We start from the raw sequence: 23,547 nt of genomic DNA, 5'->3' as shown, positions 1-23,547 counted from the left end.
GAAACAAAAAAATTCAAGGAAAGGTGAGAACTATATTCCTTATTTGATAATGTTTCCTTTATTTTTTATTATCCTTTTGAGAGTACTAGTAGGAATAAATAACTATTAAACTCTATAACTGATGTAAACAAACTCTGTGAGAAATATTGATGATGGGAGTGTGATCAACTTTTTATTAAACTAGTTAAGATAAAACTAAGTAGGGTCCTATACTGGATCACATGCTGCTGTAATACAAGTTATAATAATCCTATTTTTGCAGCCTCTACTCTGTTCCTCTAGTATTCTTTTCCATTTTTCATGTATTTTCCATTGTTCCAAGTATTTCCTTTTTTATTTGCACCCTCTGTTCCTTTACCCTTCAAAATTGCTGCCTGAACTTATTTAACAGTTAGTGTTAGTCCGCAAATTACCTAAAAGCACTCCAGCTTCCAAAAGATGTGTGCAGCTTGGTAACATGGAAAATCAGAAGTGTGCCCAGTGAAAACATCTGTAACTGATACATGCTTATGGTGATGTATGACATTTTTTGAACACCTCCAGGGATGGGGACTCCACCACTGCCCTGGGCAGCCTGTTCCAATGCTTCACCACTCTTTCGGTAAAGAATTTTTTTCTAATATCCAATCCAAATCTCTCCTGGCACAACTTGAGGCCATTTCCTCTTGTCCTATCATTTGTTACTTGGGAGAAGAGACCGACATCTGCCTCCTTACAACCTCCTCAGCCTGCTCTTCTCCATACTAAACAACCCCAGTTCCCTCAGCTGCTCCTCATAACACTTATGCTCCAGCTCCTTCATCATCTTTATTGCCCTTCTCCAGACATGCTCCAGCAACTCAATGTCCTTCTTGTACTGAGGGGCCCAAACTGAACACAGGATTTGAGGTGCAGCTGCACCAGGGCTCAGTACAGGAGGACGATACCTTCTCTATTCCTACTTATGTTATTCTATAATATAAGCCCCCAAACTCCTATGAGACTTCTAATTATACCTTTCATTCTCTTCTTTCACCTTTTTTTCAGTTTGCATTAAAAAAAAACAAAATGAAACCTAAACAAACAGATCCAAAACAAAACCAAAACCAACCAACTCACTACACTTATTTTCATGAGGCACAGTACAGGAGAAGCAAAAAAAGCCATTTAGTGCATAGGACTGCTGAATTGCATAAAAAGTAAGAAATTAAAAAATTGTCCTGATTCTTTAGGCCTCAATTTATAATTAACTAATTATTTTTCCTTCTTATTTCTAGAACACCTATTCATAACTCCCTAAGCACTACAAATTATGCATGCTATAATACCTGAAGATATTAATATATGTCATATACATTAATGTAGCTTTTAAAAAAAATAAATTGAACCAGATTTAGGTTCTAAGTTTATTTTCATTGTTTCTTTTCTCATATAGCACAGAGATGAAGGCATTCTCTATGCTTTCAATTGATATCATCTGAGATGTTGACGATTTCTTTTACTACAATAGTGAAACATTAACAATCAACATAAAATTATTTTAACACAGATTGTTTAGGACTGTCATAGTTTTATGCAGTTTGGTCCAAAATTTCTTTAACCACAAATACTGAAAGCATTCATGTTCATAAATTCTTACGTGAATAATCTGGTATCAGTTGGAACAAGTGCGCACCAACTTGATTAAGATGACAACCACTGGACTCATAACACTGAGTCATGAATGCCCCAGGGGGAGAAAAAAAATTATTACAGGCCAAATCTAGTTCAATTTATACTAAAAAGTTTAAAGATTTTTTTCAACTATTTCTTCAAATTAGTTTTACAAAAAGGTTCTTACCTGAGGCTTCCACTAAAAGCATGCTTGGAGGGACACATGTCAAGAGGGATTCTGACTGCAAAGCGAATACAAGGCAAGAGCCTTCACATTTTTAGTTACAATTTCAACTACATATTTCATCTTTCTTGTTTTGTTGAGGTAAATAGTAGGAGACCCTTTCATGATCCCCTTTTAAACTGAAATGAAGCTACTAGGTGTCCAGGATGAGTAGCTAAGTACTCCTTAACTGCAAAGAATAACTCACAACAGATAATCTTCATAAAAATCAGAGACAAAAAGGGTTCCTATGGAGAAAGAGCTCTAGGGTAAACTATCCCTTCCTGTTAACTGCACGCAACTCACACAGCAGCTTAACCACAGACAGCTGGTTTGGGGTGGTGGTGGGGTGTTGGTTTAAAAACAAACAAACAAGGACTGAATGTAATCCAGAGGGACCTGGACAGGCTGGAGAAGTGGGCCTCTGAGAACCTCATGAGGTTCAACAAGGCCAAGTGCAAGGTCCTACACTTGGGTCAAGGCAATCCCCGATTTCAGTACACGATGGGAGATGACGTGACTGAGAGTTGCCCTGCAGAGAAGGATGTGGGGGTGCTGGTCGATGAGAAGCTCGACATGAGCTGGCAATGTGCACTCACAGCCCAGAAGGCAAACCATATCCTGGGCTGCATCAAAAGCAGCGTGGCCAGCAGGGCGAGGGAAGTGATTCTGCCCCTCTATTCCTCTCTTGTGAGACCTCATCTGGAGTACTGTGTCCAATTCTGGAATCCTCAACATAAGAAGCATATGGAGCTGTTGGAACGGGTCCAGAGGAGGGCTACAAAGATGATCAGAGGGTTGGAGCACCTCCCATACGAGGACAGGCCAAGAGAGTTGGGGTTGTTCAGCCTGGAAAAGAGAAGGCTCAGAGGAGGCCTTATAGCGACCTTCCAGTACCTGATATACCGTGTCAGTATATCCAACTGAACTGACCTACACTTGCACTAAAGATTATGTTTGTGTTCATTGTGTTTCTGCTGCGAGGATTTTGTCAGGATTGAAGAAGTTGTAGCGGATGATTCCACTTGCACTGACCATAGCTTGCTTTTTATGTAGCTTTGGTTTGGGAAAGCGTTTTGGTGCTTCACCTTAGTCAAGTAACTGCCACAAGTGTTGCCAGGAAATCGACACAATGCACCTGGAACTGCAACATTTACATCCAACATTGGTCAATTGAAAAGGACCAATTCTTCTCCATGACAATGCCCAATGGCATGTCTCGCAAATGACTCTGCAGAAGCTGCACAAACCGGGCTACAAAAGCAAGCTCTCCCACTGATTACCACACTTTCAAGCACTTCAACAACTTCCTGCAAAAGAAGGTTTTCCACAAGCAAGCAGCAGCTCAAAACGCCTTCAAAGGATTCATCAGTTTCAGGACCTCAGGATTCTCTGCTACCAGAATAAATAGATTTGTTTCTTGTTGGTAAAAATGTGTAGATTCGAATGGTTCTGATTTTGATTAATGAATTTTAATTTAAATTAATTAAAATTTTAATTTAAATTAACAAATTAATGATTTTATTAATTTTAGATTAATAAGCTGAGATATATTGCTTTGAAGTTGATGGGGGAAAAGGGCAATTATTTTTGCACCAACCTAATAACACATGCTGCACTAAGTATGTAAAGCAAGTAAAACAAATTAAGGCATTATTATAGGATCTTTAGATTGAATTATCCAAATTTAACAAGCATATGCAACACTTGCAGCAAAATTGTCTTTCCTGGGGCCACATAATGAGTTGCTGACAGAGACAGGGATCAAAGATGGAAAGATCCCTGCAACCCACCACACATCATTTACACAAAGAGGACGTAGTTCCAAAGAGATCTTTTACCTTGTGGTAAACCAAGGCAGCACGTGCTAGGCATGCTACTACTGCATTCCATTAATGAGTCTCCACTGTAAAGCAAATGTTGGGTTATTATGGGACTGCTCACTATAAGACTATAAGTAGGGCAAGGCATATAGAGGTTGGGACAGTGGATAGTACCACATTTTAACACTTGGGGGAGAAGAAGAGTTCCGTTTCAAATAGTGTCTGGATAGCAGCTTTGACCATTTTCCAGTATTCTTCCTCATTTTAAAATCTATTATAGCAATATTTCAGTCCTAATCATAGGTCTCTAACAACATTGGGTTACTAAACAGAGAGATGCTGTAAAAGCATGAAATATAGCACAAACAAATGCTCAAAATGGCAAGATTCCATAAAAACAGAAGAAACAAGCCTTTCCCTTATTCAATAATTGATTATGCTGAGGAAAAAAATCTATACAGTGCAGAAAAAGTTATTTGCTCAGTTTTTTATTTTATTTACATATTATAACAGTGCCGGCAGCAATATCATATCATAACAGAGAAGTGTTATTATTTTTACTCGTTCCAGTCATCTGCTAATGCACTGAGGCATAATTAGTAGATGGAGATAAATCATAGAATCATAGAATGGTTTGGGTTGGAAGGGACCTTCAATATCATCCAGTTCCAACCACCCTATGATGGGCAGGGACACCTCCTACTAGCTCAGGCTGCCCAAGGCCCTATTCAACCTGGCCTTGAACACCTCCAGGGAGGGGGCACCCTCAACTTCTCTGGGCAGCCTGGGCCAGGGTCTCCACACCCTCATCGTGAAGAATTTCTTCCTAATGTTCAATCTAAATCTTCCCCCTTCCAATTTGGAGCCATTCCCTCTCATCCTATCACTCCACACCCTTGTAAAAAGTCCTCCCCAGCGTTCTTGTGCCTCCCTTCAGGTACTGGAAGGCTACTATAAGGTCTCCTCGGAACTTCTCATCTCCAGGCTGAACAACTCCTTCTCTTTTATACTGTCCTTGTATGGGAGGTGCTCCAGTCTTCTGATCATCTTTGTGGCCTCCTCTGGACTTGTTCCAACAGCTCCATATCCTCCTTATGTTGAGGATTCCAGAATTGGACACAGTACTCCAGATGAGGTCTCACAAGAGAGGAATAGAGGGGCAGAATCACTTCCCTTGCCCTGCTGGCCACGCTGCTTTTGATGCAGCCCAGGATATGGTTTGCCTTCTGGGCTGCGAGCGCACATTGCCGGCTCATGTCAAGCTTCTCATCGACCAGCACCCCCACATCCTTCTCTGCAGAGCTGCTCTCAAGCACGTCATCCCCCATCATGCACTGAAAACAGGGATTGCCCTGACCCAGGTGCAGGACCTTGCACTTGGCCCTTGTTGAACTTGATGAGTTTCACACAGGCCCAATTCTCCACCTGAATTTTTTCCGTCTGAATGACATCCCGCCCTTCCATTGTGGCGACTGCACACTCAGCTTGGTGTCATCTGCAAACTTGCTGAGGGCGCACTCAATCCCTCTGTCAATATCATCGATGAAGATATTAAACAGCACTGATCCCAGTACAGACCCCTGAGGGACACCACTTGTCACGGATCTCCATCTGGACTTTGAGTCATTGACCACTACTCTCTGAATATGACCATCTGACCTTATCCACCATACCGTCCACCCATCAAATCCATATCTCTCCAATTTAGAGAGAAGGATGTTGTGGGGGACTGTGTCAAAGGCTTTACAGAAATCCAGAGATATCACATCCGTTGCCTTTCCCGTGTCCACTGCTATAGTTACCCCATCATAGAAAGCCACTAGGTTGGTCAGGCAAGACTTGCCCGTGGTGAAGCCATGCTGGCTGCTACTAATCACTTCCCTGGTCCTCGATGTGCTTTAGCATAGCTTCTAGGAGGATCTGTTCCGTGATCTTCCCAGGCACAGAGGTGAGGCTGACAGGTCTGTAGTTCCCAGAGTCGTCTTTTCTACACTTTTTAAAAATGGGCACAATGTTACCCTTCTTCCAGTCACCAGGGATTTCTCCTGACTGTCACGACTTTTCAGATATCATGGAGAGCGGCTTGGCAACCACATCGGCCAATTCCCTCAGGACTCTGGGATGCATCTCCTCAGGTCCCATAGACTTATACATGTTCAGGTTCCTCAGGTGGTCACGAACCTGATCCTCCTCTACAGTGGGAGGGGATTTACCCCCCTGGTCCCCATCTTGTTGTCCCTTGACCCAGGAGGGGTGAGGAGAGCAGTTGTCAGTGAAGACTGAGGCAAAAATAGCTGTTGAGTCCCTCAGCCTTCTCCTCATCTGTTGATACGAGGTCACCATTCTCAACCATCAGTGGGGGTACGTTCTCTTTAACCTTCCTTTTCTGATTGATGTACCTGTAGAAGCCTTTCTTGTTTGTCCTTGCTTCCTTGTCAAGTTCCACTCCAGCTGTGCCTTGGCCTTCCTGTCCCCACCCCTACACAACCGGGCAGCGTCCCTGTCTTCTTCCCATGTTCCCTGTCCCTGCTTGCACTGCCTGTGCAGTTCCCTCTTGCCCTTCAGTTTGACCAGCAGGTCTCCACTCAGCCATGCTGGTGGTCTTACTGACTGACTCCTGGAAGAACTGGAAGTCTGCTTTCCTGAAATTTAGGGTCCTGGCTATACTCCTCGCCTGTTCCATGTCCCTCAGGACCTTGAACTCCACCAGGGCCTGATCAGTATTGCATCCCCTCAGGTGGGGATTGGTGAGGCCCTGGCCCAGGTTGCCCAGGGAAGTTGTGGCTATTACCTATATTAAGAAATTATCTTCAATGCACTCTAGGAGTCTCCTTGATTGCCTACAGCTCATAGGATGAGAGCTTGTGAGTGTGAAGCCTCCTGTAGCTGGAGGAAGAAGGCTTCATCAGTTGGCTCCCCTTGATCAGGTGGCCTGTAGTAGACACCAACGACAAGGTCCCTTTTGTTGCTTCAGTCTCTAATCCTCACCCACCAGCTTTCAACCTGGTTGTGGCTGTTCTTCAGGGACAGCTCTTCACATTCTATCCCTTTCCTGAGATAGAGGGCAATGCCTCCACCCCTCCTTCCCAGTCTGTCCCTTCTGAACAGCCTGTAGCCGTCGATAGCCACACTTGTCATGGGAATCGTCCTAGCAAGTTTCAGTAACAGCAACCAGATCATAGCTTTCTAGCACCACAGTAGCTTCCAGCTCCTCCTGTTTGTTGCCCAAGCTGTGTGCGTAGAGGCGCTTCAGCTGGGCTGTTGGCCGTGTCACCTTCTTAGTGGAACACCCCTTATTTCCCTTACAGTGTTCCATGCAGGTTTCCTATTGGGCCCCTACTACCGCAGGAGCCCCCAGCTCATCTCCACATGACTTCAACTGTTCTGCAGCATCCCCAGCATGCCCTAGGACAGCAGGTGGAGGTCCCAAACCAGCACCCCATCCCTCTACCCATTGTGTGTCCTCCCACAGCTTATCACAGGCAAGCCTGATATTATCCCCCTTCCCCTTCACACCCAATTTAAAGCCCCGTCAACGAGCCCTGCAAGCTCCTGAAGAAAGACCCTCCTCCCACTCTGAGAAAGGTGGCTCCCATCCAATACCTATAAGCCTGGTGCCATGTAGGCCATCCTGTTGTCAAAACCCCCAAGTTGTTCTAGTGACACCAGCCATGGAGCCATGTATTAATAGACTGGGCCTGTCTGATCTTTCCAGTGTCACCGCCCACAACTGGAAGGAGGGAGGAAAACATCACGGCTCCCAGATGCCCTCAGTAGCCGTCTCAAGGCCCTGAAGGCTCTTTTGACCACCCTTGGGCTCTGTACTGCAGCTTCATTCACCTCCCACATGGAAGAGCAGTAACGGGTAGTAGTCTGAGGGCCGTACCAGACTGGGGAGTTCCCTAACGATATCTCTAACCCAGGCTCCCAGGAGGCAGCAGACTTCCCTGTGAGTAGGGGCTGCCCAATGTATTGGACCTTCTGTTCCCCTCAGCAGTCTCCTACAACTATGACTCGTCTTTTCCTCCTCATGGCGGTTGTAGTAATATGGAGGGGGGGGTGTCATTCTGGCCTTGGTCCCTCCTCTGGTGTAGACGAGTCATCCCCCACATTGTCCACTGACTGGTTCTCCACAGCTAGAGCCTCATATCTGTTGTGCAGGGGCACCTGGAGAGGCATGGGCAAGGAGGAGATTCGCTTGCTGCCCTGTTGGTGGACATGCTTTCACTCACTACGTCCCTTTAAGTCCCTGCCTCCATCCCAGTGGGGGAAGGATACTGGATCCCTTTGATCAGGGGCTTTCTCCGGTGGCTGTCTGAATTTGGGGTTTGGTATGGTTCTGGTTAAGCATATTTTATTCAGCCTATCAAAGTATCTATAAACTCCATTTTCGGAGACAAAATTAATTCATGGTAAAAGTATGCATTATATTTTTGCTCTTCATAAGTAAAATATACTGTTGCTTCTTTACACATAGTTTATAGAAGGGATGGTTTGTATTTTGCACAATACCATCAACTGTAAAGCCTAAACTTATGACACCATTTTCTGTTTGGTTCCACAACCACTTGGCGTTATTATTTTAACAAACACTGTATACAGTTCTCTAAAACACTGCACATAACCATCTCTCCACAAAATAAGTGAAAATACTACTAAATCAGAAAGACTGTACTTCACAGCCATCTTAGCTTCATATAGTTGGAGAAAATGAGGTTATGTCAAAAAATGATCCCCATGTGATGAATTCCACAATCCATACTGCTGAAAAAATTGTCCTGAGAAACTCAACAAGTTTCAAATATAGTAAATACTCAAAAGAAATAGGGGAAACAGGAAAAAAAAGCAGCAGCATAGCATTCTTGTTTATTTTCCTCCTCTTACTCTCTTCAGCAAAATACAGTTGTACGAGATCATATATGGAGAACACCCAAGGTGAAAGATCCCACCAACCTGCCTCCCCCACCAAACCACCACACACACACAATCCTAACATGATCAAAGGGATCTAATTGCCAAATCCATAATAGGCAAAAAAGCTGTTTAGAAAAAAAACTTAATTTGGTATCCTGCTGAGAAATAACTGTCATGTTAAAGGCATAATGACTTAATGGACCATATACACTGGAGAAACATTACTGAATACACTTATTCTGGCATTAACCCTGACCTTAAAAGTAGGTTTGACAATTTAACCTGCATCTCAGCTATATCACTACCTTCATACAGTGAAATCCCCTCCAAAGCACATTTATGTACATTTCCTCTCATTGAGATAGCTTCATATGAGAAATCTAATTTTCATTCCTTTCCCAAGGGGAAAGAAATCATACAATCTCATTCTAATGTAGTTCACCTCAGTAATGCATGATATGATGAAAACTTACATTAGAATGTGGAAAGCCACAATTTGATTACATTTTATGTTGAAAAGGCTTCTGTAGATGGCATCTGTTTCAGTACACCCAGATGGTTGTAACATCTGCTTGGGATGCATTCATAAAAGGCTATGTTCTACTGCCTATCCTAGTCAGTACATGACAAATTAAAAAAGACCTACTGGATCCCATCAATTCATTCCAGTGCAGTTTAAGGTAGTTCTCTTAACAGAGCCAATCTCAATGAAGAATATTAAAAATATTGTTGTTGCAGTTTTCTTATTTGTCACATGGTTAAAACACCACACATGCCACTAATTCATATGATATCCAAGAGTAATACACAGGAAGATCTACAGGAAGACCACAAAAGATGACGAGCATCCAAAAAGGGACAGATAGGGTTCTTGGAAACTTCCTGAAGGTAGTTTAGAAACTACCTGAACACTCTTTGCTCTCCCTTGCAGAGATCCTATTGTGCAACTCCTGAAAAGATCTGTCCATTCATGTATTCCTCAAATTTCTCATGCATATCCTTAAACGCCTTTCCCTGTGAGCAAATTTGAAACAGAGAAGTAACTCAAATTTTCTTTTAGAAAAATCAATTTTATACTGTCTGCCACAGTACATACATGTACTACATGTACTAGTCAAATATTCTTCATATCTTAGTCCAATACTGTTGGCACCTGTATTACCACAAAACCATTTAACTTTTTTCGCTACAGAAAAATGTTTAAAAATCTCAAACAAGTTATGAAATGGCAGGTAAGTGAAAAAACCTTTTAAAAATGAAAGTAAATGTTGAAGTTATTTTCCTTCCCAAATTGTTACTGCTCATCTAAATTAAATGTTCCACAAACTACTTCTGAAAAATGTCACAACACTGGAGCAGAGATTGTCCTGCAGCCAGCAATGAAGACCATGGTGAGGCAGGCTGTCCCCCTGCAGCCCATGGAGGTTAACGGTGGAGCAGAAATTCCCCAGGAGCCTGTGGGGACCCCACGCCAGAGCAGGTGGATGCGCCTGAAGGAGGCTGTGACCCCATGGAGAGCCCACGCTGGAGCAGGCTCCTGGCAGGACCTGTGACCCCGTGGAGAAAGAAAGCCCATGCTGGAATGGGTTTGCTGGCATGAACTGCTCCACACTGGAGTTCTTAAAGAACTGTAGCCTGTGGGAAGTACTCATGTTGGAGAAGTTTGTAGAGGACTGTCTCCCATGGGAGGGACCCCACGCTGGAGCAGGGGAAGAGAGTGAAGAGGAAGGAACAGCAGAGAAAACGTGATAAACTGACTGCAACCCCAGTTCCCTGTCCTCCTGTGCCATACCAGGGGAGGAGGTAGGGAAAATCAGGAGTGAGGTTGAGCCTAGGAAGAAGGGAGGAGTAGGGGGAAGGTGTTTTAAGATTTAGATTTTAGTTCTCTTTATCCTACTGATTTGATTAGCAATAAATTAATTTCCCTGAGTCGAGTCTGTTTTGCCTGTGATAGTAGTTGGTGAGTGATCTCCCTGTCCTTATCTCAACCCACAAGCCTTTTGTTATATTTTTTCTCTCCTGTCCAGCTTTGGTGGGTAACTGGCATCCAGCCAGGCTCAACCCACTACAAATATCCAGTACATTTCTGTGCAGTTTTGAGTAGCTTTATTTTCAATCCTTCAGTTTTAATGTTTTAAATTTTCAAAGGCCAAGGCACTATTAAAAAGTTCCGGGCTGACAGAAAAAGTAGAGGAAAGGCAATTACACAGGTGTCTTCTTATGTATCTTTAAGAAGCAAGTTCAGCTTTCAGAGGCTGGTACAACGAATCATTCTGGTCTTAGTTTCATTATCAAATGATAGAGCAACATATGACATTATATATAAAAATAACCAAAACTGGAATACACTGCAGAAAGGTTCTGTTATGTCAGAACAGCTGTTAAAATACTTAGATGAGGCAGAAATCCTGTTTCTGCACAACTACAAGTTGCTAGCGTAGTCCAAGTGAACCCTGCAGGTGTAAAAGCTATGTCTGTTTTGTACTCAGCAGATTCCATTTTAAATAAGCCTTAAAGGCGCTTTGAATGGAACAGGTGATCTTGAGTGCTATCATGAAGCACATGCAAGAGAACCGGGTGATCAGGCCCAGTCAATATGGGTTCACGAAAGGCAGATCTTGCCAAACTAACCTGATCGCCTTCTATGACAAGGTGACCCATTAACTGGATGAGGGAAAGGCTATGGATGTAGTCTTCTTGGACTTCAGTAAAGCCTTTGACACAGTTTCTCACAGCATTCTGCTTCAGAAACTGTCAGCCTCTGGCCTGGACAGGCGCACACTCTCCTGGGTTGAAAACTGGTTGGATGGCTGTGCCCAGAGAGTGGTGGTCAATGGAGTTAACTCCAGCTGGAGGCCAGTCACAAGTGGGGTTCCTCAGGGCTCAGTACTGGGTCCAGCTCTGTTCAATGTCTTTATCAATGACCTGGATGAAGGCATTGAGTGCACCCTTAGCAAGTTTGCAGATGACACTAAGCTGGGTGGAAGCATGGATCTGCTGGAGGGTAGGGAGGCTCTACAGAGGGATCTGAACAGGCTGAACCACTGGGCTGAGACCAATGGCATGAGATTTAATAAGGCCAAATGCCGGGTCCTGCACTTGGGGCACAACGACCCTATGCAGTGCTACAGACTAGGAGAAGTCTGGCTAGAAAGCTGCCTGGAGGAGAAGGACCTGGGGGTGTTGACTGACAGCTGACTGAACATGAGCCAGCAGTGTGCCCAGATGGCCAAGAAGGCCAATGGCATCTTGGCTTGGATCAGAAATCGTGTGACCAGCAGGTCCAGGGAGGTTATTCTCCCTCTGTACTCGGCACTGGTGGCACCGCACCTTGAGTACTGTGTTCAGTTCTGGGCCCCTCACCACAAGAAGGATGTTGAGGCTCTGGAGCGTGTCCAGAGAAGAGCAACGAAGCTGGTGAGGGGGCTGGAGAACAAGTCTTACGAGGAGCAGCTGAGAGAGCTGGGGTTGTTTAGCCTGGAGAAGAGGAGGCTGAGGGGAAACCTTATTGCTCTCTACAACTACCTGAAAGGAGGTTGTGGAGAGGAGGGAGCTGGCCTCTTCTCCCAAGTGACAGGGGACAGGACAAGAGGGAATGGCCTCAAGCTCCACCAGGGGAGGTTCAGGCTGGACATCAGGAAAAAAAATTTCACGGAAAGGATCATTGGGCAGTGGAATAGTCTGCCCAGGGAGGGGGTTGAGTCACCTTCCCTGGAGATGTTTAAGGGACAGGTGGATGAAGTGCTGAGGGGCATGGTTTAGGGATTGTTAGGAATGGTTGGACTCGATGACCCAGTGGGTCCCTTCCAACCTAGTCATTCTATGATTCTATGAATAATTTGTGCTACCATGTTTCTCCAATGTCAGGTAGGCATGTGATCAGAATCACATATTGTGAATGTGTAATCAACTCCAGTGTTTAGACTTTATACTTATTTTAATCAAGGAGAAAAAAAAATGCAAGAAAAATAGTAGACAATCAAAGCAATTACGTGAATACCTCTATCAGGCAGTACATCTCACTTTAAATACAATAATAATAATAAATCAAACATTTCATTTTAAAAAGTTGGTTCATTTATATTTTTTTTAAAAAACACAACTAATTTGCTTAATAATTTGTCAATTTTCTAAACCAAAGCTGAATTGTGTAATAAGAGGACAATTTCTTGCATTTCAGACATTACAACTTCTATCACATAGGAAGCACAAACTGAAAAAAGAGAGACCAACAAAATCTTCAGAAAAAATGGTCCATTTAAGCAGATGGCTTCTTAATTCATGGAAGTAAAACTTATTTCAAGCAAAACTTGTGAGTAAGTAGAGATGAACAATGAAGACATGAGACTGAAGAGTTTTTAGTAATTTCACACAACATAAATGGAACATAACTGGATTGGTCAGTTTCCCAAAAAATGTTTCCTGGGAGAAGGAAATATTTTCTTAAAATTTCAGAGGAATTTTAAGAAAATATTTCAATCTGAAATTATTTCAGAATTAAATGCTGGACTATCTAAACACGTAACTTGTACAAATGAATGAACTAATTAGGAGGTTAACAAATATTTTACTCTAAGAAAATATTCTATTTATATTTGTATATAATATGATATAATATAATTACCCATATAGTTATATAACAACTGTTAATAAAGGAAAATGTCAGAATTGTTCCAAGACTCTGACATCTCATTCATTACCTTAAAATAAACTCCAGACCTCTATTACATAGAAAAGTTGCCCTGAGAGTATTTCACATTTTTATTGTGAGAATGCATGCTCACATGAATGTTCCTTTTCAGACGCACAATAAGAAAAATAACTATGTGACAAACATATCTGAAGTAAAAGAGAAAAAATAATTATAAAATAGAAACTACAATGACAAAAAAACCCAAAACCCTAGAAACGTCTTCCTATAGTTACTGTCCTTTAACCCCTGCAGGAGCAATCACAAAATCTACAAGAATCTGTAAGCACGTATTTTCACCACCCATTCTCTCTACTAGCAGCAAAATGGTAGAATCGGAAAGATAAAAGATGGACATCATACCCCACACATATGCTTTTGTATATGACTTATCACTTACCATTAGCAAAGGGTAATTAATCAATTAAAATATTATGTTTTTAAAAAATAAAGTGCTTCTCTTATAATGAAATATAAAAAGGAGGAATGAAGAAATTTTAATGCACTGAAAAATGAGTAGCTAACATTGAAAATTTATGTCTACAGAATCCTATATTTAGCATCTCTATTCTATAATCAAGGTCCTACTCTGTTCAAAATAAAATGTTAGTGCATGCATGAACTTAAATGTGATCAATTCATTAGATTTTGGGGGCTTGCAGCTGTTCTAAAATGTGAACATTTAAGTAACTTTGCAGAACTGAAGGCTTAGACAGTCTCATTTCATATAGGTGAAATTACCTATCATTTTAATTTTTAAACATTACCTAAAGGAAATAGGCTTAAAAACAGAAACAACTTCAGCAATGGAACCATTCTTTGAAACTTACATCAAACTTATTGGTCTACAATAAGACGTAATTTTATGTTTTCAGTCTCTACATTTTCTTGCTACCTGTTCTGCTACTATCTTACTCACATTAGGTATCTTGTTATAAATATTTAAGAAGTCTCACAGGAAATTATGGGCATGGATTCCAGTAAGATTTCCTGCCTGCTAACCACTACTGAGTGACACCTTCCTGACAGTCTGTAAGAAGAGGCAACTGTCTTCTGGAAATTATATTGAAAGGAAACAATAAGAGGTAAAAGTAGTAGTAGTAGACATATTTAGTAAAACTTCTGTAACAACAGGAGAGAAAAAATAAAAAGCCATCCTTCAGCAATTAGACATGAAAAAAGATAGAAAAGGACAAATGGAGGACTACATTACCTGGAGCAATGGCTTCTAAGCCACCATGGACAACACTTGGAACATCAGAAGTTTAAAAAGCTAAAGTTAATATTTTCTTAATTCAGTATTTGAAAGGATTGACAGGAACATGGTTTAGTGGTGAATTTGGCATTGTTAGCTTTACGGTATGAGTCGATGATCTTAAAGTTTTTTTCCAACCTAAACAATTCTGTGATTCTGTGAACATAGATACACAGGTCAGATTTCTAAAAAGACAGTTCCTTAAAAAGATTTTAAAATATATACAACTATACCTCAGCTTTTAAAAAAGTTAATTTGAATGTCAGCGGTTGGATGTGAGTTACTATTACACATTTACAAAAATTTTGCAGACAGTCAATTTTGAGAATTGTTCAAGTCCATTTCTATAAAAACAAAAACAAACCTTCCTATGATTTTTACGTTGCAAGCTAATGAGTTTGCTTTCAATGGAGGAAAAAAAAAAAAAAAAGGAAAAAAAAAAGAAAAAAAATATAAGCTTGCATTTTTTAATTCCCCTGAATTTTAAAAAATGCCCAAGTTTTTAAAAGAATTGACAACTATGGTAAGTTTTATTTTGCTTCACACCTAGCCATATTAGAACTGATGGGAATACTTCTGAAGTAGCTGAGCACAAAGATAGACTTGTCCACTTTCATTCAAGTTATTTTTATAGAGAGAAAGTGAACACAACTCTAATTAGAAAGGTCTGGACACGTGTATACAGCTATGCCACATCTAACTAATTCACTTCAACTATATAAAAACATTTTATATAAATTCAACACTCAATTTGAAAAATAACTATAATATATACTTTGTAGCACAATACAAGGAAATAATTTACTGATTTATGATTAGGGCTTTCATATACTACAGCAGAGTGACAGTCAATATCAGTTCTGAAGAAAAATGTGCGCTTCACAATCAACTAACTTTTCAAGTCATCTTGTTAGGAAATTTAGTGCTTTATGTACAGCAAAAAAACCAACTGAAATACACATGCAAATTTCCTTTTTAATACTAGTTATATCAGTTATACATTTGATTTCAATTTCTGAATGGAAAAGTATGGAAAGAGTTAGATTAATCAAAAATAAACCTTGAAAATGCTTTAAATGTATTCTCTCTTTCTAAATTTCAATGATATCATCACTTTCAAAAGAATTTGCTGATTCTTAAGGTCTTGTGTCAAAAGTTTTATTTCATAATATACTCACACACCAGCAGATATCCCCATCTATTTTTCTAATAATTTTATTTTTTCCCCACATAATATTAATGGAAAACCTTAAGTAGCACTGGTACAAACCAGAAAAATGGCTTAACTGTACAAGAACAGCACCTGTGTTGTCAGAGCAGTGCAAAGGGCAGAAAACTAGAAGCAGGACTGGAAGAAGCCATTTTCTTCTAAACTTTAGGTAGAATATAGTATGCACGTGATGTATAATTTTTGAAGACCTTCAGTACATTTCCTAAAGATAAAAGAGGAAAAGTTTTTTAATCTATGGAAATAAACAAAAATCTCACCTTATTATGTTCATACTTGTATGGGATTTTGAGGGTATCCATGGCTCTGATCATGGCCTGCATTGCTGTAAATATATTCTGGTACACCAATTTTGTAAAGCCCCTTTTATCTTCATCGGAGTAACCTGATCCATGAATGATTCTCATCTGTTTGATGAATGTGCTTTTACCACTCTCACCTGTGCCTGCAAGACAAATAAGAATATACTTCAGCCACAGGACATAAACATGACTTTTTCTGCACAAAATAGCTTGTTCAGTGCAGGACAGAACACTGTTGAGTGGTTATGGTGCTTGCAAGGTGCTTGATACAAGGACCAGTACAATATCAAAACAGCAGTAACACAGTAACAACTGAAGCAGCACTGAATTAAAACTTTTATTTTGAAGACAAAGCAGATGTAGGAAAAAAAGATAGCAATAAGTTAATAAACTAATAACTAAGACAAAATATACTCAAAAATATCTAGAAAATACCACTGTGTATTCAAAATTATAAGCATAAATTTCCATTCCTGAAAGTTGTTCTCAAGAACAACTAACTTTAGGGAATTACCATGAGATATTCTATCACAAAAACTCACAGAGTAAGAAAAATAATGACCTTGTTTGGCCAATCTTCATGACATTATGGTAAGCAGCAATATACAACAAATACATGCATTCGTTAGAAAGGCAAATGATATAACAATTACAGTTCTGCAAACTTCAACCTCAGAAGCATATAAAATCAGCTTTAATTAAAATTTGGGTCATATTTGTTAACAAAATATCATTGCTTCCTTTAAATTTCTTTTCATCTTTGTACTTTACACAAAGCACAAATAATAACTTATAAATTAACATTCTGAATGTTTAACAATTTAAAGTTAAGATCTGCTGGTTGGGAATTTTGCACTGAATATATCACACAACATTTTTTCCTTTGGTCCAAGTCAGTCGCTCTGTGATTAGGAGAGCTTATCTATGCAAACAAATCATATGAATAATTTGTAAGGAGGAACTGAAATTTAGAACAAAAAGTTGCACAGCCATATGAATGCTGTATGTTCAACCTAGCTACTTAGCCCCCTAAGAAATGCAATGCATTTACCTGTGCACAGTGTTTCTTAGCCTTTCAGCCTGGATTTTATTTTGATCATTTTTTATAAAGTTTTCATGTCTCATTCATGCTCTAATATTTGGCTCCCAGGACAAAGAAAACCTTTATGCTTTACATGATGTTTTAGGTGTCTCAGAGTAGTGTATTTCACAAACAGTGCAATGTAAGGTGCTGGCAACCCTTAAGTATTTCTGAGGTAGTACACTGCAAAATCTAACTTGGAAACCTCTAAAAGCTGTTATCTTTACTGTGCGTGACTGCTCACTCAACTCCTGCTCAGCTTTTGGCTATCACAGCTCATGCTAAGGCCAAATGTATGCTGGGAGCAGCATCATTAGGTCAAAGTGAGCACCACGCAGCACCACTTCAGGTGGCCAGAAAGAGCTAAAGGAACCTTATGCAGCCATGATCACCTGCAGCTTGCTCTCTCCTGTAGCCATCATCTCTGCATATTGAGTGTCTGGCAGTTTCAGCAGAATCTGCTAGTTTGTGGAAATGGCATAGACCAAAGTTCCAAGTTAGAAAACTATAAAAACATCAGCTTACCCAAAAAGCTTCCGAAGCAGATCCAACAGCAGCTGGACTGCTGAGGCTTTCATGGTGTGATAAAGGGGACACTCACACCATGACAGAGGAGGAAGCGTGAGCACTCTCACCATCGGTTAGGTAACTGATTTTTGCTCATAGGTACACAGATTAAGAGTTCTGGGTTATAAATTATGAAACCTTATGACTTAAATAGTGGATAAATGAATTCACATGATAGACTAGTCTTGGCAAAGGGGACTGAGCCCTTGTTTGTTGTGTTTGTTTATTATGTTTCTCAATGACCTCATGAAATAAAGTTTAAATCACAGAGTATGTTGTCCTGAAAATCTGAGATCCAAGCAGACCAAGATACTGTGGACTTTGTTCTGAAACCTTCAGCCCCATCTCCCATATGTATAAAACAAACTTCTGACACAAGTCTTTCTTACACACACATTCCCAGAAAATCAAGCACAATATTATATACTATTTTTACTTCTGATGTGAAAACACAAATGGTTGTTCTTGCAATGAAACTTCTCCAAAGCTGAAATGTTAGATTGAGTCTGCTTCCATAACCACCCTTCACAATGATCCCAAGACTGTGCTACAGTCAAGAACAAAGCCCCAAATACACAGACCATGTCTGCAGGGCAGTGACTGGCCACCAGGATGTAATCTACCAGAGGGGAGAGAACAGCACTTTTCTCAAAAGTTTATAGTTAATTCTACCTAGATCAAGGCAATGCAGAACCACCGCATACTAAAAAAAAATGTATCAAGCCACCCTTAGATATCAGTTTTTCCCTTTTTCTGAAATCTACACAATGGAGTCATGTTCTTATATAAAAAGTACCATATCACACATTGCTTTAATAATTCCATAATATTTTTAACGGATACAGTTGGCCTTCTGGGCTGCGAGTGCACATTCCTGGCTCATGTCGAACATCTCATTGACCAGCACCCCCAGGTCCTTCTCTGCAGAGCAGCTCTCAATCACATCATCTCCCATCATGTACTGAAAACGGGGATTGGCCTGACCCAGGTGTAGGACCTTGCACTTGGCCTCGTAGAATCTCATGATGTTCTCGGAAGCCCACTTCACCAGCCTGTCCAGGACCCCCTGTATGACATCCCGTCTTTCCAGTGCGGCAACTGCACCACTCAGCTTGGTGTCATCTGGAAACTTGCTGAGGGTGCACTCAATCTTGCTGTCTGTATCATCAATGAAGATTTTAAACAGTACTGGTCCCAGTACAGACCCCTGAGGGACACCACTTGTCATAGATCTCCATCTGGACTTTGAGCCATTGACCATTTCTCTCTGAATACGACCATCCAACAAGTTTCTTATCCACCAAACAGTCCACCCATCAAATCCATATCTCTCCAATTTAGAGAGAAGGATGTTGTGGGGGACCATGTCAAAGGCTTTCTAGAAGTCCAGATAGATCACATCCGTTGCCTTTCCCGTGTCCACTGCTATAGTTACCCCATCATAGAAAGCCACTTAGGTTGGTCAGGCCAGACTTGCCCCTGGTGAAGCCATGCTGGCTGCCATTAATCACCTCCCTGTCCTCCATGTGCTTTAGCACAGCTTCTAGGAGGATCTGTTCCATTATCATCCCAGGCACAGAGGTGAGGCTGACAGGTCGGTAGTTTTCAGGGTCGTCTTTTCTACTCTTTGTAAAAATGGGCACAATGTTGCCCTTCTTCCAGTCACCAGGGACTCACCCTAAACGCAGAATGGTGACTTCTCCTGACTGCCACGACTTCTTAAATATCATGGAGAGTGGCTTGGCAACCACATCAGCCAATTCCCTCAGGACGCTGGGATGCATCTCCTCAGGTCCCATAGACTTATGTCTGTTCAGGTTCCTCAGGTGGTCACAAACCTGATCCTCCTCTACTGTGGGAGGGGATTTACACCCCTGGTCACCATCTTGTTGTCTCATGACCCAGGAGGGGCGAGGAGAGCAGTTATCAGTGAAGACTGAGGCAGAAAACTTAAGTACCTCAGCCTTCTGCTCATCTGTTGATACGTGATAAACCATATCCCCAAGCACCTCACCTACCTACCCACCTTTTAAATACCTTCCGGGATGGGGACTCAACAATCTCCCTGGGCAGCCTCTGCCAGTGCCTGAGAACCCTTTCTGTGAAGAGGTTTTTCCAGATGTCCAGTCTGAACCACCCCTGGCACAGCTTGAGGGCATTCCCTCTCGTCCTATCACCTGTCACTTGGGAGAAGAGGCCAGCACACACCTCTCTACAATCTCCTTTCAGGTAGTTGTAGACAGTGATAAGGTCTCCCCTCAGCCTCCTCTTCTCCAGGATAAACAATCCCAGTTCCCTCAGCCACTCTTCATAACACTTGTTCTCCAGCCCCTTCACCAGCTCCATTGCTCTTCTCTGGACACACTCCAGCCCCTCAATGTCTTTCTTGTAGTGAGGGGTGTAAAACTGAACAAGGCATTTGAGGTGCGGTCTCACCAGTGCAGAGTACAGGGGGATAATCACTTCCCTGGTCCTGCTGGCCATGCTGTTTCTGATACAAGCCAAGATGCTGTTGGCCTTCTTGGCCACCTGGGCCACTGCTGGCTCATGTTCAGTCGGCTGTCAACCAACACCCCCAGGTCTTTCTTTCTCCACCAGGCAGCTTTCCATCCACTCTTCTCCAAGCCTCTGGCGCTGCACAGGGTTGTTGTGTGTCAAATGCAGGACCAGGCACTTGGCCTTGTTGAACCTCATCCCACTGGCCTCAGCCCATCAATCCAGCCTGTCCAGGTCCCTCTGTGGAGCCTCCCTACCCTCCAGGAGATCGACGCTTCCTCCCAACTTAGTGTCATCCACAAACTTGCTAAGGGTGCACTTGATCCCTTCATCCAGGTCACTGATGAAGATACCGAACAGGACTGGACCCAGCACCAACCCCTGGGGACACCAATTGTGACTGGCCTCAGCTGGACTGAACTCCATTTGGAGGGAATTAGTCCCTATTCTGATATTCTGACAAAGAACCATAATGCAATTTCAGCTTACACAAGGGGAGGGAGGACTTGTAGCTTGTCTGTCATCCTTTTTTTTTTTTTTTTTTCCATAATGGAAACTTTTACTTCCAGGAAATAAACATTTATTTTATATGTCATTCCTTTGCACAACAGTCAAATGAAAAGTGTTCAAGTTCAATTTTTAGCTTAGATTTTCAGCTATGAAAACGTTATCCACACAAGTCAACATTTTTCATAAGTTTTTTTAATATAATTTCAGTTCAACTGAAAAAACAAGCAACCAGGTACACAAACAGCTGTCAACTGGCTTATTTAAAATTATACCAGGACTGCAAGTCCTTCTTCAGCAACTGTAAGAAGGCATATGTCCATGAACTTGTGGAGGAAACATAACTGATCTTAAATTCTTTTAAGTTAAAAGCAGAAAAAAAACTTTCTGATAAATTGTAGTCTCTAAATCAGATAAAATGGATTTAGAGGCTACAGTTTAGGTAGGATTGGAACATATGAAATCATCTTGTGAAAAATAAACTCTGGGAAATACAACAGAAGTTAAGGACATTTTCTTTGTTCCCACAGGACTGCCCTGGACACAGACAGAAACTACAGATAATAGCTTATAATGACTAAAAATTATAGCCTAGCCCTTTTAGATGTATAAAAAATAACACCATAACAACACTATTATCCTAAAGTCCTTCAATTTTTTTTTATACAAGTTCCTTTGAAAACTATCATCTTTCAACACAAGGAAAAATATTAATATAAACACTACTCCTTCCACTAACTTCACAATTTCTGATAAACAGACTCCGCATTGACTTTAGATATCATTTCGCAGAATTTACAATTTAGAGATCCCCATTCACCACCAAAGAATGGTGTCACCTCCATTGAATGTGCGTGCCGTTCAGACACAACTCCTTCTTATAAAACCCCACACCCAGCTGTTCAATCTCTCCTTGAAGATCTTTGTACCATGTAAGTGAACAGAAGAGAGCTTCAGACCATTTTCAATAATAATAATAAACCACTTCATGATCTCCTGTTACCAATTTTACTGATTTCAGTAGTAGAGCAAATATACAGTCACACTTATTAAAAAAATTAATTTACAGAATGGTTTGGAAAAATAAATTAAGGAAAGTGATAATGATTTCAGGAAAGGTTATTCATAGAAATCTTATTAACGATTTTATTCTTATATCCTTACTCTTTAGGTAGTCCTAACACGTTACTGCAAAATATGGCTTTATTAACATGAATAAGGGTAGAAAACTCAGAGATAAAGAGAATATATTGCAAAAGTTTTTGATCACCAGAGTGAAAGCAAGAATTAATTTGGAATATCTTCAATTTCTCTACTGTTAAACCTTGCTCCAGTTGATTAAATTATAATCATAGCATATTTATTTCATAAAAGTTGATAAAACTGATACATGGAAAACAAAGGAGATTTTGTAGTGGGTATCTGCTACCCCTCACCCAGACAGGATGGTAGCACTGATGAGTTATTCTATAGGCAATTAGGAGAAATTTCTGCATCGGTAGCCCTTCCCAGGCATCAACTGGGAACGCCATACTGCTGTGACGAGCAGGTCTGGGAAATTCCTGAAGTTTGTACTAGATAGCTTCTTGTCACAAGTACTCAGCGAACCAACTAGGAAAGATGCCCTCCTAGACTTGTTGTTTGTGAACAGAGAAGGACTCATGGGGGAGATGTGACGGCAGGTGGCTGTCTTGGTCACAGTGATCACAAAATGATCGAGTTCAAAATTTTCAGTGGAATGAGAAAAAAGGTCAGCAGAGTTGCTGCCCTGGATTTCAAGAGAGAAAACTTTTAGTTATTCAGGGAGCTACTTAGCAGTGCCCTTGGGAATCTGCTTTGGAGAGCTTAGGAGTCCACGACTGCTGGTCAGTCTTTAAAAACCACCTTTGAGAAGCACGGGAACAGGCAATGCCATGGTGTCACAAGTCGAGCAAGAGGAGCAGAAGACCAACTTGTCTGAACAGGGAACCCCTCTTGGAACCCAGGAGGAAAAAGAAATGGAATGATCTCTGGAAACAAGGTCAGGCTTCGCAGGAAGATTACAGAGCCCTGGTTCACAAATGCAGGGAGAAGACATGAAAGGCCAAAGCTCTACTACTTTCTTGGACAACAAGAAAGGCTTTTGAAGTGTGGTAATAGCAAAAGCAGGTCTGAAGAAACATTGGACCAACACTTGAAGACGGTCGCCTGACAAAGAGGGATGAAGAAAAAGCAGAGGCATTCAATGCTTTTTCTGCCTCAATCTTTAACGATACTCATTGACCTTGGGCTGCCCTGTCCCCTGAGTCAGAGGACCACAACTACGGGAACAGTGCCTTTCCAATTTGTGGACACTGCAATGGTAAGGGACCAGCTGTATTGGCTGGATGTTCATGGGGCCTGATGGGATTCATCCCAGAGTACTGAAGGAGGTAGCCAATGTTAAGGCAGGACCCCTCTCAACCATCTTCCAAAGGTCTGGGGAGTCTGGGGAGGCCCTCACTGACTGAAAGCTAGCCAGCATTATTCCAGTCTTCAGAAAGGGCATGAGGGAAGACTCAGTAAACTACAGAGCTATTGGCCTAACCTTAGTATGCCCTAAAATTATGGAGAAGATCAGACTGGGTGCCACTGGAAGACATTTAAAGCATAATGCAGTCATCAGGCACAGTCAACAGGGGTCGACAAAGGGAAAGTCCTGTCTGACTCATTCAATCTCCTACGATAAAGTCACACACCTAGTGGATGGAGGGAAGGTGGTGGATATGTTTTTTTCAGGATGTTAGGAAGGCTTTTGATGCTCTCCCTCACAGCATCCTTCTGGATACACTGTCCATCTGTCAGATGAAC

General features: G+C 41.4%; 1 protein-coding gene across 1 annotated transcript in view; it reads right to left on the bottom strand.

Moving 5' to 3' along the window:
• The window catches only part of LOC128850251 (guanine nucleotide-binding protein G(q) subunit alpha-like), a 102,394-nt gene that overhangs the window by 64,549 nt on the left and 14,298 nt on the right, over window positions 1-23,547 (bottom strand). The window contains exon 2 of the mRNA XM_054053248.1: window positions 16,026-16,210. Within this exon, the coding sequence (XP_053909223.1) occupies window positions 16,026-16,210 (185 nt within the window). The remainder of the gene's footprint in view (window positions 1-16,025; window positions 16,211-23,547) is intronic.

The sequence above is a fragment of the Cuculus canorus genome, chromosome W (assembly GCF_017976375.1).
Source record: "Cuculus canorus isolate bCucCan1 chromosome W, bCucCan1.pri, whole genome shotgun sequence".
NCBI classification, from domain to species: Eukaryota; Metazoa; Chordata; class Aves; order Cuculiformes; family Cuculidae; genus Cuculus; species Cuculus canorus.
The sequence above is the reverse complement of the archived record's forward strand: the minus strand, read 5'-3'. Positions and strand labels throughout refer to the sequence as shown.